Consider the following 18,724-nt stretch of genomic DNA (forward strand, 5'->3'; position numbering starts at 1 on the left):
TAAATCTGTTGGATATCCTGGTCTGATGGATGCTTTCAGGTGCTAGAATGCAGGCATGACTGATTGCGTGTGTGTGTACACGTACGTGCGTGTGTCTGTTTGCCAGCTGAGGGCTGCCTCCCCTCTGTCTGCCTAGTCCTCTAGTCTCCGCGGGACTGGTGGCTTGGTTCTGTGGGCCATCAGCTATGGGTTAGACGTGGAGAACAGGAGCGTGGGCTGCCGCCTCCAGCTGGCTGTAGCCACGGGTGGAGATGCGAGCAGAGTCATGGCCACTGCAGGCCTGTGGCCTGGGCCCTGCCTGGGGAGAGGGAAGACCAGCCCTTGGAAGTAGCCACCTGCTGCCTGAAGATGTCTCCTGCCCGTGTCTGGCTTCTCAGCTCGAGTGGAGGACATCTGCAAGGCCATTGCTGGAACCGTCTGTTCCTTCCCGGTGGGGACAAGAGGACGGGCACTCACAAGCAGTTTTTAGGAGTCTGTTAGGGAGACGTGGGGACATGTTCTGTTCCACAGCTCCCGTCACCAGCACGCGAAACTCCTTGGCTTGGGCCAAAGAGCTGATGAGCAAGATGCCACCCGGGAGGCCCAGACGGAAGGTGTGGTAGAGACTGCGCGTGGCCCCCGCCAAGGCCCTGGTGCCTCTGCCCCGGGCACGGTTAGCGTGGACTCAGCGGAGAGCTTTGTGCTGCAGGATCAGGGCTGCGGTTCGGTCCTGTGGTGCCAGCTGAGGATTGAGGGGTTTCGTTTTGGTGGAGGGTGGGAGCGAGGAGACCTGGCAGCCGGGGCATGTCCGTAGGTGCCGGGGAGTAGCCAGGTTGGTCGTGAGCGTCCATGCACGTGAAACATCCATCGCCGAAGAAAGCAGATGTTTCGTTAATTTTCACGTGCAAATATTTATTTGAAGCCAAAGGACACTGCCATATAATTGAAGGGCTGGAACCAGAGTGTGTCGTTAAAAAGCAACATAATCAATTCATCATTATAAATGGCTTTATTAAATGCATCTCAAAACGGGAGACTCCGGAAAGCGGCTCTGATTCTGGCAGCAAATGAATGAAACGTGGTGCGAGGAAACTTAGCAGGCGGTCTTTGGTGACATGGATCCGCTCGGCCTCTCTCGTTAGCAGCCGGACCCGATGCAGGACGAGGAGCTGGGGACGCCTTCCCCGCCCCCACCCCGCGGGGAAACTGCATCGCCGGCTCTCGCATCTTTGCTTCGGAAAAAAATAAATGCAGTGCATTTGTTTTCTGTGGTTTGGAAAACGCAAAACAACAACAGATAAGAGTCTAAATTCTATTAGCGGAGGAGCACGTGACTCTCGGATACGTGATTTATCTGTTAAATTGCAAGTTTCTCCATGTGCAGAGCCTGTTGAAAATTTAATGGCTAATATTCTTAACTGTAGCAAAAGTAAATTATGTATGAAAGGGGTTGACTTTCTTCTCTTTTCTTGCAATAATGATTTCCCTCCTGCTGAGGAGAGGAGACAGGGAGGGAGGAGGAGTGGGGAGGAGGGATGAGGAGCTGCTTTAAGGAGAAGCACCTGGATAATGTTTGTCAAGGCCTGTCAGGCTGCAGGGAGGGAACTGGGTTCTCAGGGGACTGCGGGGTGGCGGTGGGCTTCCCTGCCCCGGTGAGGCTCCTGCTGCAACAGGCTAAGGCGGGGGCTGGGAAGGCCTGTGTCCCTCCTGGCCTCGCTGGGAACTGTCTCTAAGTGACCCGGGCGAGGGCTGCCACCACGCAGTGCCAGGCATTTTGAGCGTGACTGACCTGCCCCTTCTCTGATTCTAGGGGATCCCCGGGAAGCCCGGACCGAGGGGGCAGCGAGGCCCAACGGTAACGACCTGTTGTCTTGAGGGCCATCCGTGGGAGCTGGGAACACGTGCGGGGAGCGGGGACGGTGTCTCTGAGTCTGCAGGACTTGAGCTGACCTCTCTTCTCTCCCGGCTATGCAGGGTCCGAGGGGCGAGAGAGGCCCCCGGGGCATCACTGGGAAGCCTGGCCCCAAGGTATGTCCTGGTCTCCCCTGTAATGGGCAGGGACCGAGGTCACAGTGCTGACACCTGAGACATGGAGCACCCCTGGGGGTGTCTGTGGCCTTTTTTATTTAAAAAAAAAACAGACTTTTTGGGGGTGTTCTTAAGAAGGAGCTTGTCCCCTCCAGCGGCCTGTAGACGAGTCAGGTCAAATCGAATCGAGGGGTGACGCTCACAGGCGGGGGCCCTGCAGGCAGAGCAGGACTGGGTTGCGCACGACGGCACCTCAGAGGCGGCAGCGTCGGGGCCCAAAGGCGGCCTCGCCAGATCTGGTTGGGATGCCCTGTTTCTTTTTTTGAAAAGGGGTTTGAAAGCTACACGGAGATCTTTACCAGAAACCTAAAGAGAGGGCTTTCCAACACGCCAAGCCCGAGCCTGCCGTGGGCGTGCTCAGTGAGCAGGCTGTCCCCCGGGGTCCGGGATGGGCTCCCTGTGGATTCCGGCTGAGGAGCCTTCCCCTTGGCCCAGCCCCTGGCCCACCAGAACTCACTGCCCAGGGCTCCCATAGGTGCTTCCGCGATGAGCCTGGGGTGGATCTCGCAGCCCCCGTGAGCTGACGCTCGCCTGTGAGAACCTGGGACGGTTGCTGTCCCGTGGGGGTGGGTCCTACAGATCCCCGTGCACTGCCTTCGCGTGAATTTTTGTCGTGCCTCCTGGCTGGAGCGTAGCCTTCGTCTGACTTGGAAGACTGTTCTGGAAATATCAGATCCCTGTTGCAGTCAGCTCATCGTCAGCTGCGCGCTACAGATGGGACGGGCCAGCATTGGGAGCCTCTGATGAGTGCTGGCGCTCTGCCCTCACCGAGGGCCGGGGCAACCTTGGGAGGTGCTCACAGCCAGCACTGGGCCTGGAGGTTTCCATGAGTCACAGGCTGGAGTCTTTTCATCCAAGTGGTTACGATAATAAGCTTTTCTTTCCCTCCCTCCCAAGGGCAACTCTGGAGGTGATGGTCCAGCCGGCCCTCCTGGTGAACGGGTAAGCGTCGTGAGCCTTGGGGACGTCTCCCAGGAGGCAGCCTGCGTCACTTGGCCCCTCTGCACGGCTGTCTGGGCTGGGCTGGGGGAGGGGGTGCAGCCAGACCCTGCGAAGGAGAGGGCTTTCCTGCAGTCCTGGTGGTGGGTCCCCGGGAGCAAACTCTTTTGTCAGCGTGAGATTCCGACCCCCAGCCCCAGTCTTGGGGTTTGGGAGGGGGCCAAGATGACAGGAGGTGGCCCTGCGGCATTGTCCTGTGGCCTGGCCCCCTTGGCACCCTGACTGGGCCCCCCCCCCCGTTTCTCTGTGGCGAGGGAGGGGCTGGGATAACGGAGGGAGGATTGGGGGACCGTGAGAAGTGACGCCCGCTCGCAGAGAGCAGCCGCGCGGGAAGACAGCTGCTGGGGAAAGGGAGGGTTTCTGTCTTCAAACCGGCCATTCTCTGTCCCCAGGGACCCAATGGACCCCAAGGACCTACGGGGTTTCCTGGACCAAAGGGCCCCCCTGTAAGTAACACACTTCCTCGCTGGGCTGGCACAGTTGGCCCCATGGACGTCAGCATGTCCTGGGCACGCTCGTCTTTCCCGGGGGCAGCTCAGAGCTCCTCACGGCGGGCAGGTGGGCAGAGGGAGGCAGGAGGTGAGACTGGTGGGGCCAGCAGGAGGGGCCACCGCTGGGCCGAGGCTGCCCACGGCGCTCTGCACTGGACAGCCACGTGTGGACGCCTTCCTCCACTAGACAGAAATTACTGTCTCTCGGTTCTAGAGGCCACCAGTCGAAATCACGGTGTTGGTGGGGTAGGTTCCTTCTGTGGCTCGGGGCAGGCTCAGTGTCGTGCCTCCCCAGGGTCTGGGGTTGCGGACGGTCCTCGGTGCCCCTGTGGACACCTCACCCTGCTGGGGCCTTCTCCTCTCTGTCTCTCTGTCTTCAAACCTCTCTCTCTATAAGGACACCAGTCACTGGGTTGGGGTCCACCTGGGGCCCACCCTAATGCCGTATGACGTCATCTTGACTCGATTACACGGGCAAAGGCCCTGCTTCAAGTGAGGTCACGTTGACAGTTTCTGGGGGTTAGGACTTCAACGTTTATTTTGGGGGCACAATGCAATTTACACCGGGTCCAGCGCATTTCCCGACAGCCCTCTAAAAAGAAAAAACATCTGCCTGTGGCCAAGTAGGTCACGGAGGGCGGTGGGTTGGGGGAAGTTTGACTTTGGAGCTAGACAGACGTGGGTCCCAGGGCACCTGGGAAGTTGACTGGCCCCTCTGCCTCCGTGTCTCCCCTGGGAGACGAGGACGGTGACAGCACGTCCCTCAGTGGGGTGGGGCAGACGCTACGACGGCACCTGGGACGGGCTCCTCCCTAGTGCTCAATTTAGTCGTCACCGTCACTGACTATTGGGCGACTGCCTTTCTCAGAGCATGTTCCCAGAGCAAGAGCCGTGGAAGGGAGACAGTTGCCAGGCGTGGCATTAAATCCCCAAGGTGGCTGCTTCTCAGAACTGAGTGAAATGTCTTTGGTTCTTTCTCCAGGGCCCCCCGGGCAAGGACGGGCTCCCAGGACACCCCGGACAGCGAGGCGAGACGGTGAGTGTGGTGGTGCCGGGTGCGTGGGCTGCCGCCTCACTGGCTGGTCTCCCGCACCCCTGCACCTGGGCGCTGCTCCACCGCCCAGCGTGGCCTGGGAGGATCCTCAGCTTGGGAGAGACTGGTCCATCTCGGGAAGGCTCTCGGGCCGGGCTGTCTTCTGTGGACCTGGGGTCGGGCCGTGCGGGGAGAGCTTGGTACAGAACAGCTATGCGGTGTCTTGTGACAGCTCTGTGCAGAAGGCAGCTGCTGCCCTTTTGCTGGTCTTGGCAACTTTGGCCAGAGGTCACATTTAAAACCAAGACACAGACTAAATATCACGGGTGCACCGAACCTGTGCATCCAACCTTTGTCTCCCCCTAGAATGATGGTGACGGCAACGTAGCTTGAATGACATGTATTTTAATCAGGAAAGGGTCTTCGTTTTCCGCTGTGACGTTCGGTTATTTGGTGCTGGGCCTTGTGCTAGCGCAGCCACGTTGATCTAGGTCGTTCCAGCTCCAATCCCAGGACTGGGCGGATGCCTTCAGCTTCCTCTTTTATAGTATAGAGACAGGTGCCCAGTCGGGTTGAAATTTGGCCTTTCTCCGGGCACTTAGCTGTGCACATCGGTGGTCCCCTAGCCCCCGGCCGCCAGACCAGTACCGCCAGTCTAGCCCCCAGACCAGTACCAGTCCATGACCTGTTAGGAACTGGGCCGCACAGCAGGAGGTGAGCGGCAGGTGAGCGAGCGAAGCTTCATCTGTATTTACAGCCGCTCCCCATCCTGACATCACTGCATAAGCTCCGCCTCCTGGCACATCAGGGGCAGCATTAGATTCTCATAATTGCGAGGATCTAGGCTGCGAGCCACTTATGAGAATGTAATGCGTGATCTGAGGTGGAGCTGAGGCGGTGATGCTAGCGCTGGGGAGCGGCTGCAAATACAGATTATCATTAGCGGAGAGGTTTGACTGCACAATAAATGTAATGTGCTTGAATCATCCTGAAACCACCCCCCACCCCCGTTCATGGAAATATTGTCTTCCAAAAAAGTTGGGGATGGCTGGTGCACACGATCAGCATCTTTGGGGTCACAGGCTCACCTTCGACCTGCCCCTGCCTTTAGAAATTCACGTTATGGGCTGCGTCATCTAGACCCTGAACGACCCCCACATTTTCAGCTGGGGGAAAAGGCGTTTACCAGAAACGTGATCCTTTCCTGGCCCCATCCACCGTTTGGCATGCGGCCCAGTTCCCTAAAAGCACGCCCTGGGAAAGGGTTTTGGCACACCTGTACCCGTGTTCACACTTGCAGCCTTGGGGCACCAGGCTTTGAATACCTGGGGACTCGTGGTGCTGGGTGACTGGCCTGTCACTGTGCTGGGTTCCACCCCTGTGTTTGCACCTGCTTCATCCAGTTTAAAGGATGCATTGCGCAGATGCACGCATTCCCCGCAAGGAGAGTTGGAGGCACAGCGGGTGTCAGGGTCGCCCCTATTCTCTGCAGCCAGTTTCTTAGTGGCCAAAAGTCTACAAAACACTCTTCCGAGCAGACGTCGGCCTTCTCGTGAAACGGGCTCTGGAATGCCACATTTAATATATTCTTGGTCCCTGCTTTTTAAAGAATCCCTTTTGTCTGTCTTTGGTTCATTGTGATGAAACCTCTTTTAATTACACCTTCACCGGTGTTCTGTGTAGCGGTGCCGGCTGACGAATGGGGATCACTGTGCTCTTTTGTTTATCGAGAAAAATCAAAACATTTCTTCTGAGCTTTGCATATTTTTCTCTAATGCCTTTGCAAGGAGACAAGATAGAAGGTTTTGCATATTATATGCTTTTCTCCCTCCGACTTACTCTGGAAAGAGGCTGGTAAAATAATTAAGCTGCTTGTCTTTGCTCGGCAAGTCAGATGTGTACTTTCCAGCTACCTTCTGCCACCCCAGGCTGCCTCCTTAGGCACCAGGGCTCTGGGATGATGGAGGTGGACACCCCCATCTCTGAGACCGACCTGGGACATAAAGTTTCCTCCATGGGCTAGTCCAGGCAAGACTTCCAGAGAGATCTTCCCTGGGGTGTTGATTTTTTTCTTTCTTCTGGAAATGAAAACATGAGTGGCCCTTGCTTCTTTTGAATGTGACCCAAAAGCCTATTCTCAGTGAACGGCTGAGGAAAGATTCCATCTTCAGCGGCTGGGGATGGCTGTGGGCCAGAGGGGAGGCCTTTCTCATTTCCGTGGTTAACCCTGATGGTAGCAAGACTTTACCGAGCCTCCTGCCTACCTGAGGGCACTCCTCCCCTGGTCCGCTGAGCAGGAGTCCAACCTGTCCACCACTCCTTGTTTCTGACCCGTAGTGCAAGCTACGGAGAATACTGCAACAGAAATGATCGTTCTAGCCCGTCGTACACAGCTGAGCTGGGCTTAAAGGGAACAGCGCTCCTAGAATCTGCAGAGAAGCTGAATCTGCCATTGGTTCACACGCGGTCAGCAGCTGAATGTGGAATCTCAGGCCCTTGCCTGCCAGCTGTTAGCACAGGGAGGCCACGAGCCCCGGGGCTGGCTTTGCTCACATTCCAGTCCGCGCTGTGGCCGCAAAGCCAGCCACTTCCTTCTCCAGAGTCTAGAGCTTCCCTCTAAGGCCTCCAGGCAGAACATCTGCATGTCCCTGCAAGTGTCAGGTGGCACTTGCAGATGGCATCTCGTTTGACACCTGCCATGCTCTACAGACGTGCCCAGAAATTACTCTTACATTGCCTAAGGTTCTCGCTCTTTCTTCTTTGAAAGAGAGCGTAGAAAGCATAGCAGAGACCCAAAACCAAGCCAGGATTGCTGCACACACTTGAACGTGCAGACACGAGACACTCCTGTTCAATCGAACTAAAAATAATACGGCCAGGCTGCTGGGCGTGAAAGCAGCAAGTGCTTGCTCCTGCCTGTTCCAAGTACATGCGGAGGAGCATGCTGGTAAAATCACCTGTCGTGCATCACAGGCATTTAATGACAAAAGCAGGCAAGTCCCGCAAAGCCACTAATGAGAAACAGCCCAGAGGTAGCTCCCAAGTCTAGGAACGACACCGGGTCTGCTGAGAAAACGACGCTTAGTGACACGCAAAGATGAATGATTGTAGCACAGAAATGGTGGCGGAGAAGCTGCTGGTGAGACCAACTGCCTGTCTTCATTAGCTTCGTGAAATGAGTGCAAAACTGGGACGGGAAATGGGCCCTCTCAAAGAAGTCTGGGACATCCGCTACTGGGGACGGGGTGGGGGCGGCGTAGGCCCCTCCAGCAGTCTCAGTGTGCGACTCTTTCTCCACAGGGCTTCCAAGGCAAGACCGGCCCTCCGGGCCCCCCAGGTGTGGTTGGCCCTCAGGTGAGCTACCTCATCCCTGGACCCTGGCTCATCTGCGTCACCCACCTGCACGGGAGAGTTGTGGCTCAGGCATCAGTCCCCTCGCCATTCTGGGGAATGTAGGTGCTGAGACAGAATGTTAAGTCCCGTAATGCTTGTTAACACGAGGAGGTTCGCCCCACACAGAAACCGTACTGGGAGGAGAGAGCGAGTGATGCATCGAACAGGCACGGAGGACCCAGCAGGCAGAGCACAGACACATGCCTGGGGCTCGTGGGCTGGGGCCAGGCCAGGGCCAGGCTCAGGGGCGGGGCCTTCGCCCCAGGACAGACCCCAGCCGTGTCCACTTGTCCTTGCTGTGGGCATCCGTCCAGGGCAGCCGAACTCTCCTGCCACTGCATCCTGCCGGGGCCCCGGGCCTGCGGCTCTGACCACTGGCAGGTCAGTGGGAGGAGGGGCTTAGCGCCAGGACTGACGGCTTAGGCCACACAGTGGGGAAGCCATGGACTTGCTTCGTGCAAAGGTCGACCCTAATGTAGCGGTAAATAAGATATGGACCCACTGCGGCCAGGACTGAAGGGCATGTGGGCTCCCACCCCAGTACGGCTCCCCACCCCAGCCTCTCCTGTGGCAGATTCAGCCCGTCCCTCGCTGCACACGGAGTGCAGGCCTTGCCGTGCCTCCCGGATGGTGCCGGGGGAGGGCAGGCCCTGCCAGGCCGTGGTTCAGGGCTAGGCGGGGGCGGCTTGCTTTGGTCTTCTGGGTTTTGCTAGAGTGAGGTGCCGGTTCGGTGGCCCTTTGCCTCCGCTCTGTCCTGAGATTTGGGAAGAGAAGGTCACCCTCTTGCAAGTCACTTGAAACCGTTTTGTGGCTGACGCTGATTTCCTCCCTAGGGTCCCACAGGAGAAACGGGCCCAATGGGGGAGCGTGGCCACCCTGGGCCCCCCGGCCCCCCGGGTGAACAGGGGCTTCCGGGCCTTGCTGGAAAAGAAGGGACGAAGGTGAGTTTCTGGAACCTTCTGTGTCAAGACTGGGCTTTTCCTAAGGAATCATTTTGGGGACTTTGTTTTCTTGTGTTCTTTTCTGAAAAATGGGTAATTCCTCAAACGGATGCTCTTCGTGCCAGTTTGCTCTAAAGCCCTAAGTCCAGCTCACTGTTTCTTGATTTGCACATGCACTTGAGCCACCTACACAGCGCTGGGCGTGCGACGGGCTCAGGTCAAAACCACCCTCACCCTCTGCCGGCCACTCTTCCCCAGCAGCCGGCCCTGCTCCCAGAAACAGTGACGAGCTCTTACATTCCGTGTGTCCACAGCAAATTTAGTAGAAAATGATCCTTTAAAAAAATCCCTCATTGCGAGAGGCTGAAAAATAAATGGTCTAAGTGAAAAGCTAAAGTGTTTCTATCGCCCTCCCAGTGTTAGCCCTCACTGTCCCCGTTTTGTCCCCCCTCTGGTGCGGGGGCCCCAGGTGGGTGGTTGGAACGTCCTACATGTCCCCATGGATGCAAATAGCCCCTCCTTTTTCAGCTCCTTAGTAAGAGACGCAGAAAATGCAGGCTCTCCGGCCTTTCCTATGACTACGTAATAAACGTGAAAACAGTAAAGCAAATAAAGAAATATAGAAAACATTGCACACACGTGTGTGTGCATATACCCGAGTAGGTGTGTACACACTTGGGTATTTGCGTGCGCGCTCGTGTACATGTACCTAGACACAGGAAAGCTCTGTGAGTGGGAAGAAGGCAGCAGCATTTGACCGGCTGGTTGGGGACGACCCCTGTGCTCCCACGTTGGACCCTAGAGAAAGTGCCGGAAGATACCAAAGCTTAATGTACCTCCGGGAAGGCGCAGGCCCGGGCGGCGCCTCCTCTCAGATGTGCTTTCAGGCTGAAGCGAGTCCCTTGTGTGATGAGGCCATTTAGGGCAGTGCTTTTAGCGCTTTTAGCCGCGGATTCCTTTATCTGGGCTCAGTCTCTCAAGGAGCACTAGATGTGTGGGGGAGGTAGAGGTCACCCCTCGCTGCCGCTTGTCCCACTGTGGCCCTGTGGGACTTCGGGGCAAGGGCTCTGGAGCTCCAGGGAGCGCAGGTGGTGAGTGGCGGATGAGTCCGGCGGGTGGCCGGATCGCACACAGGGCCGCTGGACGAGCGTGGCTCCCAGGCGTGGGCTCCGGTGTGTGGGCTGCAGCGCGTGGGCTCCAGTGAGTCCAGTCTAGACTCAGAAATTCGTTTAGTGCCAAGTGGCCGGGGAGGACCCAACCCAGCCCATATCACAGGTGGACCTTGGCACGGAAGTCCTGCCCTAGGTCCCAGCAGACCCTGATCCGGCATCATTCAGAGGCTGACGGGAGGTCTGTGTCACTGGCTCCCATAAAAGCTAATCTCTGCTTTCAGGGCGACCCAGGCCCTGCCGGCATCCCCGGGAAAGACGGCCCTCCGGGACTGCGTGGCTTCCCTGGGGATCGGGGGCTTCCCGGCCCAGTGGTGAGTGAGGGGCCGGCGGGGGGTAAACGTGGGCAATGTGCAGCCCTGGTGTGTGTGTGGGGGGGTCTCTCCCCTCTTGCCTTTGACCCACGTTATTGTGCGTTGCAGGGAGCTCTTGGATTGAAAGGCAGCGAAGGCCCTCCCGGCCCACCTGGCCCTGCGGTGAGTCAAAGCCTTTTGTCTCATCCTCTTCCCTGAAACCCACCCCATAGCCAGACAGTGCGGTCCTGGGAGTCGAGAGAGCGCACAGAGCTGCCCAGGCCCACCATGGGTCCTGCGGAGGACCTGGTGGAGAAGCTGCCCTTTGGGAGGGTGCGGACAGTGCATCCCCAGCCGGCAGCCGGGATGAGGAAGGGTCCCAGGGGCACATCATGTGGGAAACGGGAGGCCTGGGTGGCCCGTCTGGCGCTGTACCAGGAGGAGCAAGGTGGAACCCACAGGCCTCGCGCAGGTCTGGGCTGGCCAGCAGGGCTGGGCCTGAGGGTGCGTTCTACAGCCAGGCTGCCCGCAGGGAGCTACCCCGTGCGGGCTTGCGGCACTTCCCCCAGACCTGTGGGTGGAGGGATTCTTGCTTGCTGTCCATGAAACTAGGCGACCCCTCCCTACTTTATGATGCCGGCTATGAGAGGCCTAAGGATTCCATGTTCACCAGCCATTAACTGTGGACTGGAGGACTTGGGGGCCGTGTGGGGGCTGCCCCTTCCCCCCAGGTGGCACTAACACAGACTCCTGCCCTTCCTCTGATAAAGGCGGGTGGAGGGCCAGCCCAGGGCAGCAATGGCCTCTCCCTGTGACCCCTAGATCAGGCCAGGTGCCCACCTGTGGGCAATGCTGCCTCTGGGCAAGTGTGCTCTGCGCCCACAGGCCCCGAAGGCGGGAGGGGCGCCAGGCTCCTAGAGGAGGGGGCTCGCTGAAGGCAAGCTTATGGGGAAGACCCATCAGATGTTGGGGCAGGGGCCTGTGAGCCTGGAATACGAGAGAAAGAGCTAAGAGGGCCCCGAAGGCTCGCGGCCTCCACTGCTGGACCAGGGGATTGTGCATGCAGAGGGCCGTAGGGAGCCACTGTGGGCTCTGGAATGAGGAAGTGGGGCTTCAGGAGGTCATGTCCAGGAAGTATGAGAGCTTTTGAAACAGACCATTTTCTTGCCCCTCCCAGGGCTCTCCGGGGGAGAGAGGTCCGGCCGGTGCTGCCGGGCCCATCGGAATTCCAGGGAGACCTGGGCCCCAGGGACCTCCAGGGCCGGCTGGAGAGAAAGGGGCTCCTGTAAGTACAGCCTTGCGTTGGAGGAGCCCTCCCCTTGGAGGTGCTGGGGTCGACCTCCCATCCAGCCTTGTCCTTGCCCCCATGACGTCCGCATGAGTATTTCCCTGGGGATTTGGGGATCATCTTCTGGGATGTGTATGTTCCGAGGTGTCTCGATTGAGGTCTGCGTGGAGGAGTCCCAGTGTCGGCCACGTTCTTGCAGCGAGGGGGCCGAGCTGGAGGGCTCCCGGGGCGTGATGCTGGCAGGGTTCGGCCTGTCCCCACCTGCACATGCCGACGCAGGGAGGGGCCGGAGGCTGTCTGTCCCCTGTGGACTTGGACTCGGTCCCGCCTCTGAGTGCCACGTGTGTGGACAGCTGTCTTCCGTGGGAACGCGCCTCCCTGCTGGCCCGAACCCCCATGGCTGGTCTTTCTATGAGAAAGAAGGACATCTGGAACTGGCACTCCCCTTTGTTGGTCTGGGGGCAGGCGCGGAGCAAAGGTGTCCGGCAGCAAAGGATGGGAGGTGGATAAAGGGAAGGCAGGACTTCGTGGCCTGTGCCCACGACAAGCCGACCTCTCGGTGAACCCCGAATCCTGCCAGCTCTGTGAAGCCTCAGGAGTAGGGAGGAGTGTGTCTGAGAGCTGCCCACATCAGGAATGAGTCCCCTTCCTGCCGAGGCGCTTCCCGCCAGCCCCTTCCTAGAGAGCCCACGGAACACCCTTATGTCCAGGAGTGGCTCTCCCGGGCCCGCATTTGATTCCTGCCCCACAGTGCTGCAGCCCTCTCCTGCCCCTGCGTTTCGAGAGCCCCGGAGGCCAATTCCAGCTCAGCCCCTTCTCCTCAACTCGGGAGGCCCAGCGAGCCTGAGTTCTGGGGGATTCCGCAGATGTCAGCATAGGCGTGTCTAATTGAGTTAGGCACATGAGCGAGCTATTCGTGTGTTAGAAAGGTGCGATTTGCCTTGTGCATTTCACTCTCAGAGGCTCGTGGGTGGAGAGAACAGCCCGTGTTCCCCAGGCAAGAACTCCTGCCCCCACCCCCCGAAGCCACGCTGGGAACATCTGCACCATTGAGAATCCGCCCAATATGTTACTGGCAATTTCGACGGCATCTCACCATTCCGGCGGTGACCCAGGATCCGGCTGCATTCCGAGCCGGAAAACCGGAGCCTGTTGGGCGTCATTCAGCGCACGTGGACAGAGTGCACACAGCGTCAGGGGGCACGGTTGAGTTCATTGTTTCAAGAGTAAATATTTAAGCAGAAGCCTTGCCGGAGTAGCTCTGTCCAGAGAGAAGCTTGTTACTCTCCCAGAGCAGATGCAGAGAGAACAAAGGGTCAAGAAAAGGTCGGGGTGTCTCCAAGAACTCCCGACCTGACCAGCCGCGTGGGACAGGATGGTTCCCCGAAAGCCCTGCACCTCGCCAAGGCATTTCCTGGCCTCGGCAGCCGGGGAGTGTGCAGGAATGAAACTGAATTTGAGGAGTCGGAAGGGAGTTGTGCAGGGAGGGGGTGATACGACAGGATAGTGACGTAGGACCAAATGCCGAACGAACGTTTTCTCTCCGGTGCCCGCTCCCCAGTGGGCGCACCCTCTTTCTGTGTATCTGTTGGCAGAAAGGGATGCCCGCTGGGGTGAGAAAAGTCAAGCCACTCACGGGGTGATGTGACGGCTGGTAAAACTGAGCAAAGCAGGAACTTAGCAAGGATTGTTTGAGACTGCCAAGGGGCAGTGAGGAGGAAAACGAATCAAAGTTACAAGGATGTGAAATGATGGGGGGTGTCTATGCACATCCGTGTGCTCATGCGTGCCCTGTGTATGTGTGTACAGCTGCATGTATGTTCATGTGTGCATGGGAACATACATGGCAGCGTGCTTATTTGTGCATATGTGCACATGTGCGTGCATTTCTGTGTGTGCACATGTGCACGTCTGTGTGTGTGTACATGCGTATCCATGCGTGTGTGCAGGGAGGACGTCTGCAGAGAATTCAAAGAGCCAGAAAGCTGGTGGAGGCTGCTCAGACCCTCCTGGTCACTGGCTTAGATAATCCAGGCACAGGCTCAGGAATTTGGTTGGCTGGGTTTGAATCCTGGCTCTAACCGTGCCTCAGTTTCCCCCTTCATAGGATGAGTTCTGGCCCAGGGCTGGGCTCTGTTCTGGCTGGAACGCCCCGGGTTGTGGTGATGGGCTCTCCCCAGGAACACCCACCTTCGTGCCCACGGGTCCCCCTGGGGTGATGAGCTGCTGATGGGAGGTTCCCACGCCAGAGCTGCGTTTGACCAGGCATCTTCTGTCCTCTAGGGCGAGAAGGGCCCACAAGGCCCCGCTGGCCGAGATGGTCTCCAGGGTCCCGTGGGGCTCCCAGGTCCAGCTGGCCCCGTGGGTCCTCCCGGAGAAGATGGGGACAAGGTAAGAGCGCAGAGTGACACTCGGCCACACCCGGCCAGGCTGGTGGCGAGAGGGAACGGTGGGACGCCCGTGGGTCCAGGCAGCTGACAGACCCCGCAAGCCCCCTGCAATCGCGGGGTTAGAGGACGATTTAGAGCAGCACACACACGAGGGCAATAAATGAACTCCCTGGCCTGCCCGGGCACACTCAGAAACTACTTTCCTCTTGTGTCCTCTCCAAGTGGCCTCAAACGCGCTGTGTCCAGAGCGGACATGCTCGCCGCCCCCGCTGAGCCCGCGGAGCTGCTGTAATGAGGTTTCGCTCGGCATCTGTTTTTAAATGTCTTCGCTTGCATTATCAGAGCTCCCTGTCGTCAGGAATGTGCTTGAAAACCCTGACGCTGTTATCGCAGGACCTCGTCTTTATACTTCGTTTAATGAAGAGAGTGAAATTTAGCTCTTCAGTTACCTTTCCCTTTATGATAACTGTCTGGTGACATTTCTGACTTTGTCACCTCTGCATGGATGATGCCTTGCATCTCGGTGGAAGACAGCCTTGCCCCAAGAGAAACCTCGGAGAAGATTTTCATACCTTCTTCGGAAATGTAGCGACCGCATTGCCTGTTATTGTGGGGTCGTGTTAGCAGTCTGATCTGAAAAAGCAAATGATTTCAATATGGCCTTTCCTGTCTTTTCAAGTCAAAATAGCATCAGATCAGATCAGACCTCGTCCCTTTTAGCCCGTGTCTTGAAAAGGAAATCCCATTAGTGTATGGAAGCGTTTCCTCTCAGGAAGCTTGTAGGGCCGCCTGCGGAGGACGCTGTCCTTCCCAGAGGAATTAATCCCGGGGAACAGGAATGGTCTGAGCGGGCACTGGGCCATCTAACGGAACCTTCCACGTCTCCCCCCAGGGTGAGATCGGGGAGCCGGGGCAGAAAGGCAGCAAGGGAGACAAAGGTGAACAGGTAAGCGGCAGTGCCACGGCGCCGGCCACGCGCTCAAGGCGATGCGCAGTCCCCGCTGACGTGGCTGATGGCCGATAGGACACGCGGCTGAAATCTCGAGTATGTGTGTTTGGAGGACATCCGTGTGTGTGCGTGTCTGTGAGTGACTCTCTCCATGTTACAATGAACAGGGCGCATTCCCAGGGTTGGTGGCAGGAAGCCAATCGGGCATTTCTGTCCCTGAGGTTTTCGGTTCTGTAACCTGCTCATGGCCCTGGAGGCTGAAGAAACCAGAATATTTATTCTGGCAGGGGTAGCGCCACTGGCCAAACGCCTGCTAATTTCCCGTTTTTGCTTTTCACCTGTTCAGAAACACTAGTGTGTTTTTACAAAAGCCCGGCACTCTCCTAGCAGCTTCCTCCCGATGGCAGGAAGTGTCTCCTGATCTCCTGCTATTTAGAGTCCGGGCAGGAGAGAGCCCTGCTCCTGGGAGGCCTGCCCCAGGGCTGTGTCCCTCCCACCACTTCGGCTGCTGCTCCCTCCTTGCTTTCCTCCCTCCCACGTCCCCTGGGCCGTTGGTTTCTGGAGGGCAGCACACGGCGGCAGAGCTTGCAGGGTGGGACACGAGGGTGTTGGATGAGCCATGCTCTCCTGCACCCTTGTTGAGTGGGGTCTCACGTGCTCGTGCCATGGGTGGGTGGTGGGCCTGTGGGATGCATGGTGGCCTCTTGGGAGACATTGGGAGCTGCTGCTTCTGTCACCATAATGATGTGCTTCGGTCGAACCAAGATCCTGGCCAACTTCCCAGAGCCTGCAGTGTGGCCCACACCATCGTGTTGATGTTCCCTCTGATGAATGACACATTTGGGGTCTGAACGCATGACCTCGGATGCATTAGTCCCCTGTGCTGACCATCCCCAGCTCGGGGCATGGTTCTCCCCCTCCCTCAACATCATCCGAGATTTGGGAAGCAACCCACGCTTCTGTCTTGCTCCCCACAGGGTCCTCCCGGGCCGACGGGTCCCCAGGGCCCCATCGGACAGCCAGGCCCCTCCGTGAGTATCTGCGGCCGGTGACCTTCAGAAAGACCCGCAACCCCCTCGAGCCGCCATGTTACCCGTGACTGGTCCTCACCCGCGGCTCAATGGTTTCCCTGCAGGGAGCGGATGGCGAGCCAGGTCCTCGCGGCCAGCAGGGCCTTTTCGGGCAGAAGGGTGATGAGGGTCCCCGAGGTTTTCCTGGGCCCCCCGGGCCAGTGGGGCTGCAGGTGAGTGCTGAGGTTTCGCCACTCTGGGTCCACTTCAGATGCCTCCTGCGTCTTGGCTGTGCCCTTTCCGCCTGGCTTTTTAGGAACGGAGACACTGGCTGGGGTGCAGGGGCCTCCCGGGCCCCCCATCCGATCAGAAGTGCTGCAAATACCCAGAATCCCAGGCATCCTGAATTTACTGCCCTTATGTAAACAATCGCACGTGTGTCCACGCTCATCACAGAAACCGACAATTCATGGGGAAAAAACGACTCCTAAATGCCGCCCAGAAATAAACTATAAACTTCCGGGCACATTTCATTCCCGTGCCTTCTAAACTCGTGCACTCACATATGCATAGGCACACACGTAATTTTGTTTGGTTTTTGCAAAATCTGAATCGTGTCATGTGTTACGTAGGAAGTTTGTACGCTGCTTTCCCCATTTTACGTCTTGAGGTGTGTCGAATGTCGTTAAATATGCTTTGAACAAATGGCTTTTTATTTATTTGGGAAACATGGTTTTTAGTCACTGCGCAGTCACCCAGCATCTGGCGGGGACATAATTTATCCAGGCGTTTCCCTGCTGTTGGCTCATTAGGTTTTACTGCTTTCTGGGACTGGCCGTAAGCACCTTTGTCATAAATCTTTGCGTTCTTCCCTGATGGTTTCCTCGGGCTGGCTCTGAGACTTGGAACCAGGACGTCCTCGTAGGTAGCTGTGCACACAGAAGCACGTTCCAGGGCCTTTGGCGGCTCAGCGCCGCCGTGTTGGCGGAGAGGGTGAGAGCTGTATGTGTCTGACGGCACGGGGCCTCACCGCACGTTTCCCGTTGCAGGGCTTGCCGGGACCTCCAGGTGAGAAGGGTGAGACCGGAGACGTGGGCCAGATGGTAAGTGTGTCTGGACGCCGGGACCTTGCCGTGGCAGCTGGCCGATGTTTGGGGAAGTCTGCATTTCCTCTGGGCTCAATGGCCTGTCCCTGTCCCTAGGGCCCTCCAGGTCCCCCTGGCCCCCGAGGACCCTCCGGAGCTCCAGGTGCTGACGGGCCACAAGGTCCTCCAGGCGGAATAGGAAACCCTGGTGCTGTCGGGGAGAAGGTAAGGCCTCGTGCCCATTGCGGTAGCAGATCTGTGACTGAGTGTGTGTGTGTACACGTGTGTGTATACGCAGAAGTGTACAAGGGCATGGCTGAGTCGTTCCTAGCAGATATATTTTGAAACTTAGAAGAAGATTCGTGAAACGGAACTTGAAACTCCGACGTGTTCATTGGTGGCAGCCTTTTGCAGAATGTCCAAATGGTGCCCCCACCCGCAAAGCCCCCGCCACCTCCCCCAGGTTCAGCAAGGATGGAAGTTATCATCTAGTCCTGGGAGCGCTCGAGTTCCCGTGCCTGCGGTTTCCACTGCAGCCGAGTTCTTTCCTCACAGCCTGGGGCCTCTGCACTTGACCTGGCGGATTTTAGGGCCTAAGCCCTCGGGATGACTCAAGGAGCATGATGGACCTGTGTGTGGCCATGTGTTCGTGTGCACAGGTGCATTTGTGCAGTGTTCACATGTGCACGTCTGTGTACATACGTGTGCAGGTTTGTGTGTGTGCACATCTGTGTGTGTGCGTGTGTGCACGTGTGGTGAGTGGGACTCCACGCCGATGCTGCTGAGTCTGCCCAGCTGTAGGTCCTTACCTTTGCTTTTCTGGACAAGAGGGAAGACAGGAATGTGCACCTGTGCACTCGAGCTCCCTGTGGGCCATTTCTAGAGTTTTCTTTCTGACATCGGCCATGAAATTGAAAGAAGCTTTCAATCACTGCTCAGTTTTTATGATACAGAAATCAAAGAGAAATACCCCCTGCCATGCCCACGGGGGATGGCAACATCTTTCTCCCACCGTCCCTTGGCTGCCCCTGCCCACGCCCCCTTCCCCGTGTCCGTCCCGGTGGCCGTGGCCCTGAGGAGTGCGTGCGGCTTTCTCCCTGCCTCTGCCCTGCTGTCCCCACCTGGAATATCATCCCATCTGCTCACCTGGCTTCTCATAGTCACCCACAAAGCCCCCGGCACACGATTCTCAGGAAAGCCTTCTTACACCGTGTCCCCTGCAGGCCAGACGTCCCTCCCTGCGTCCATCACACTCCTCACGTGCCCCCCTCCAATCCGGGGAGCTGTCTGGGGACTGGCCGCTGTCCCACTAAGCCCTGGGTCCCTGGTACCCGGCGGCCCGCAGGTGGGATTTGGCAGGTGCTTGGCGCCGGGGCCGCTGTTCCCACCAGCGCCTCATCGTGCCGCGTGTCTCCCTAGGGTGAGCCTGGCGAAGCTGGCGAGCCTGGCCTTCCGGGAGAAGGAGGCCTCCCGGTGAGTGAGTGGGCACTGGGAAGAGGGGCGGGATGCACCTGAGTGGCCGTGTGGACAGGTGCTGGGTCAGAAGCTCAGCCCTGCTTCAGTTTCCCATTCATAAAATGGGAGTCATAAGCCCTCTGTGCCCACCTCAGAGTTAC

At 57.9% G+C, this 18,724-nt stretch overlaps 1 protein-coding gene across 2 annotated transcripts in view; it reads left to right on the plus strand.

The window, feature by feature from the left end:
* The window catches only part of COL5A1 (collagen, type V, alpha 1), a 166,057-nt gene that overhangs the window by 118,854 nt on the left and 28,479 nt on the right, over positions 1-18,724 (plus strand). For both annotated transcript variants that reach the window (XM_012639828.1, XM_012639829.1), the window contains exons 33-49: positions 1,790-1,834; positions 1,954-2,007; positions 2,965-3,009; positions 3,459-3,512; positions 4,540-4,593; positions 7,891-7,944; positions 8,817-8,924; positions 10,318-10,407; positions 10,516-10,569; positions 11,564-11,671; positions 13,958-14,065; positions 14,957-15,010; positions 15,991-16,044; positions 16,149-16,256; positions 17,073-17,126; positions 17,226-17,333; positions 18,528-18,581. In XM_012639828.1, the coding sequence (XP_012495282.1) occupies positions 1,790-1,834; positions 1,954-2,007; positions 2,965-3,009; positions 3,459-3,512; positions 4,540-4,593; positions 7,891-7,944; positions 8,817-8,924; positions 10,318-10,407; positions 10,516-10,569; positions 11,564-11,671; positions 13,958-14,065; positions 14,957-15,010; positions 15,991-16,044; positions 16,149-16,256; positions 17,073-17,126; positions 17,226-17,333; positions 18,528-18,581 (1,206 nt within the window). The remainder of the gene's footprint in view (positions 1-1,789; positions 1,835-1,953; positions 2,008-2,964; positions 3,010-3,458; positions 3,513-4,539; positions 4,594-7,890; positions 7,945-8,816; positions 8,925-10,317; positions 10,408-10,515; positions 10,570-11,563; positions 11,672-13,957; positions 14,066-14,956; positions 15,011-15,990; positions 16,045-16,148; positions 16,257-17,072; positions 17,127-17,225; positions 17,334-18,527; positions 18,582-18,724) is intronic.

The sequence above is a fragment of the Propithecus coquereli genome, unplaced genomic scaffold, assembly GCF_000956105.1.
Source record: "Propithecus coquereli isolate 6110/MARCELLA unplaced genomic scaffold, Pcoq_1.0 Scaffold142, whole genome shotgun sequence".
Lineage (NCBI taxonomy): Eukaryota > Metazoa > Chordata > Mammalia > Primates > Indriidae > Propithecus > Propithecus coquereli.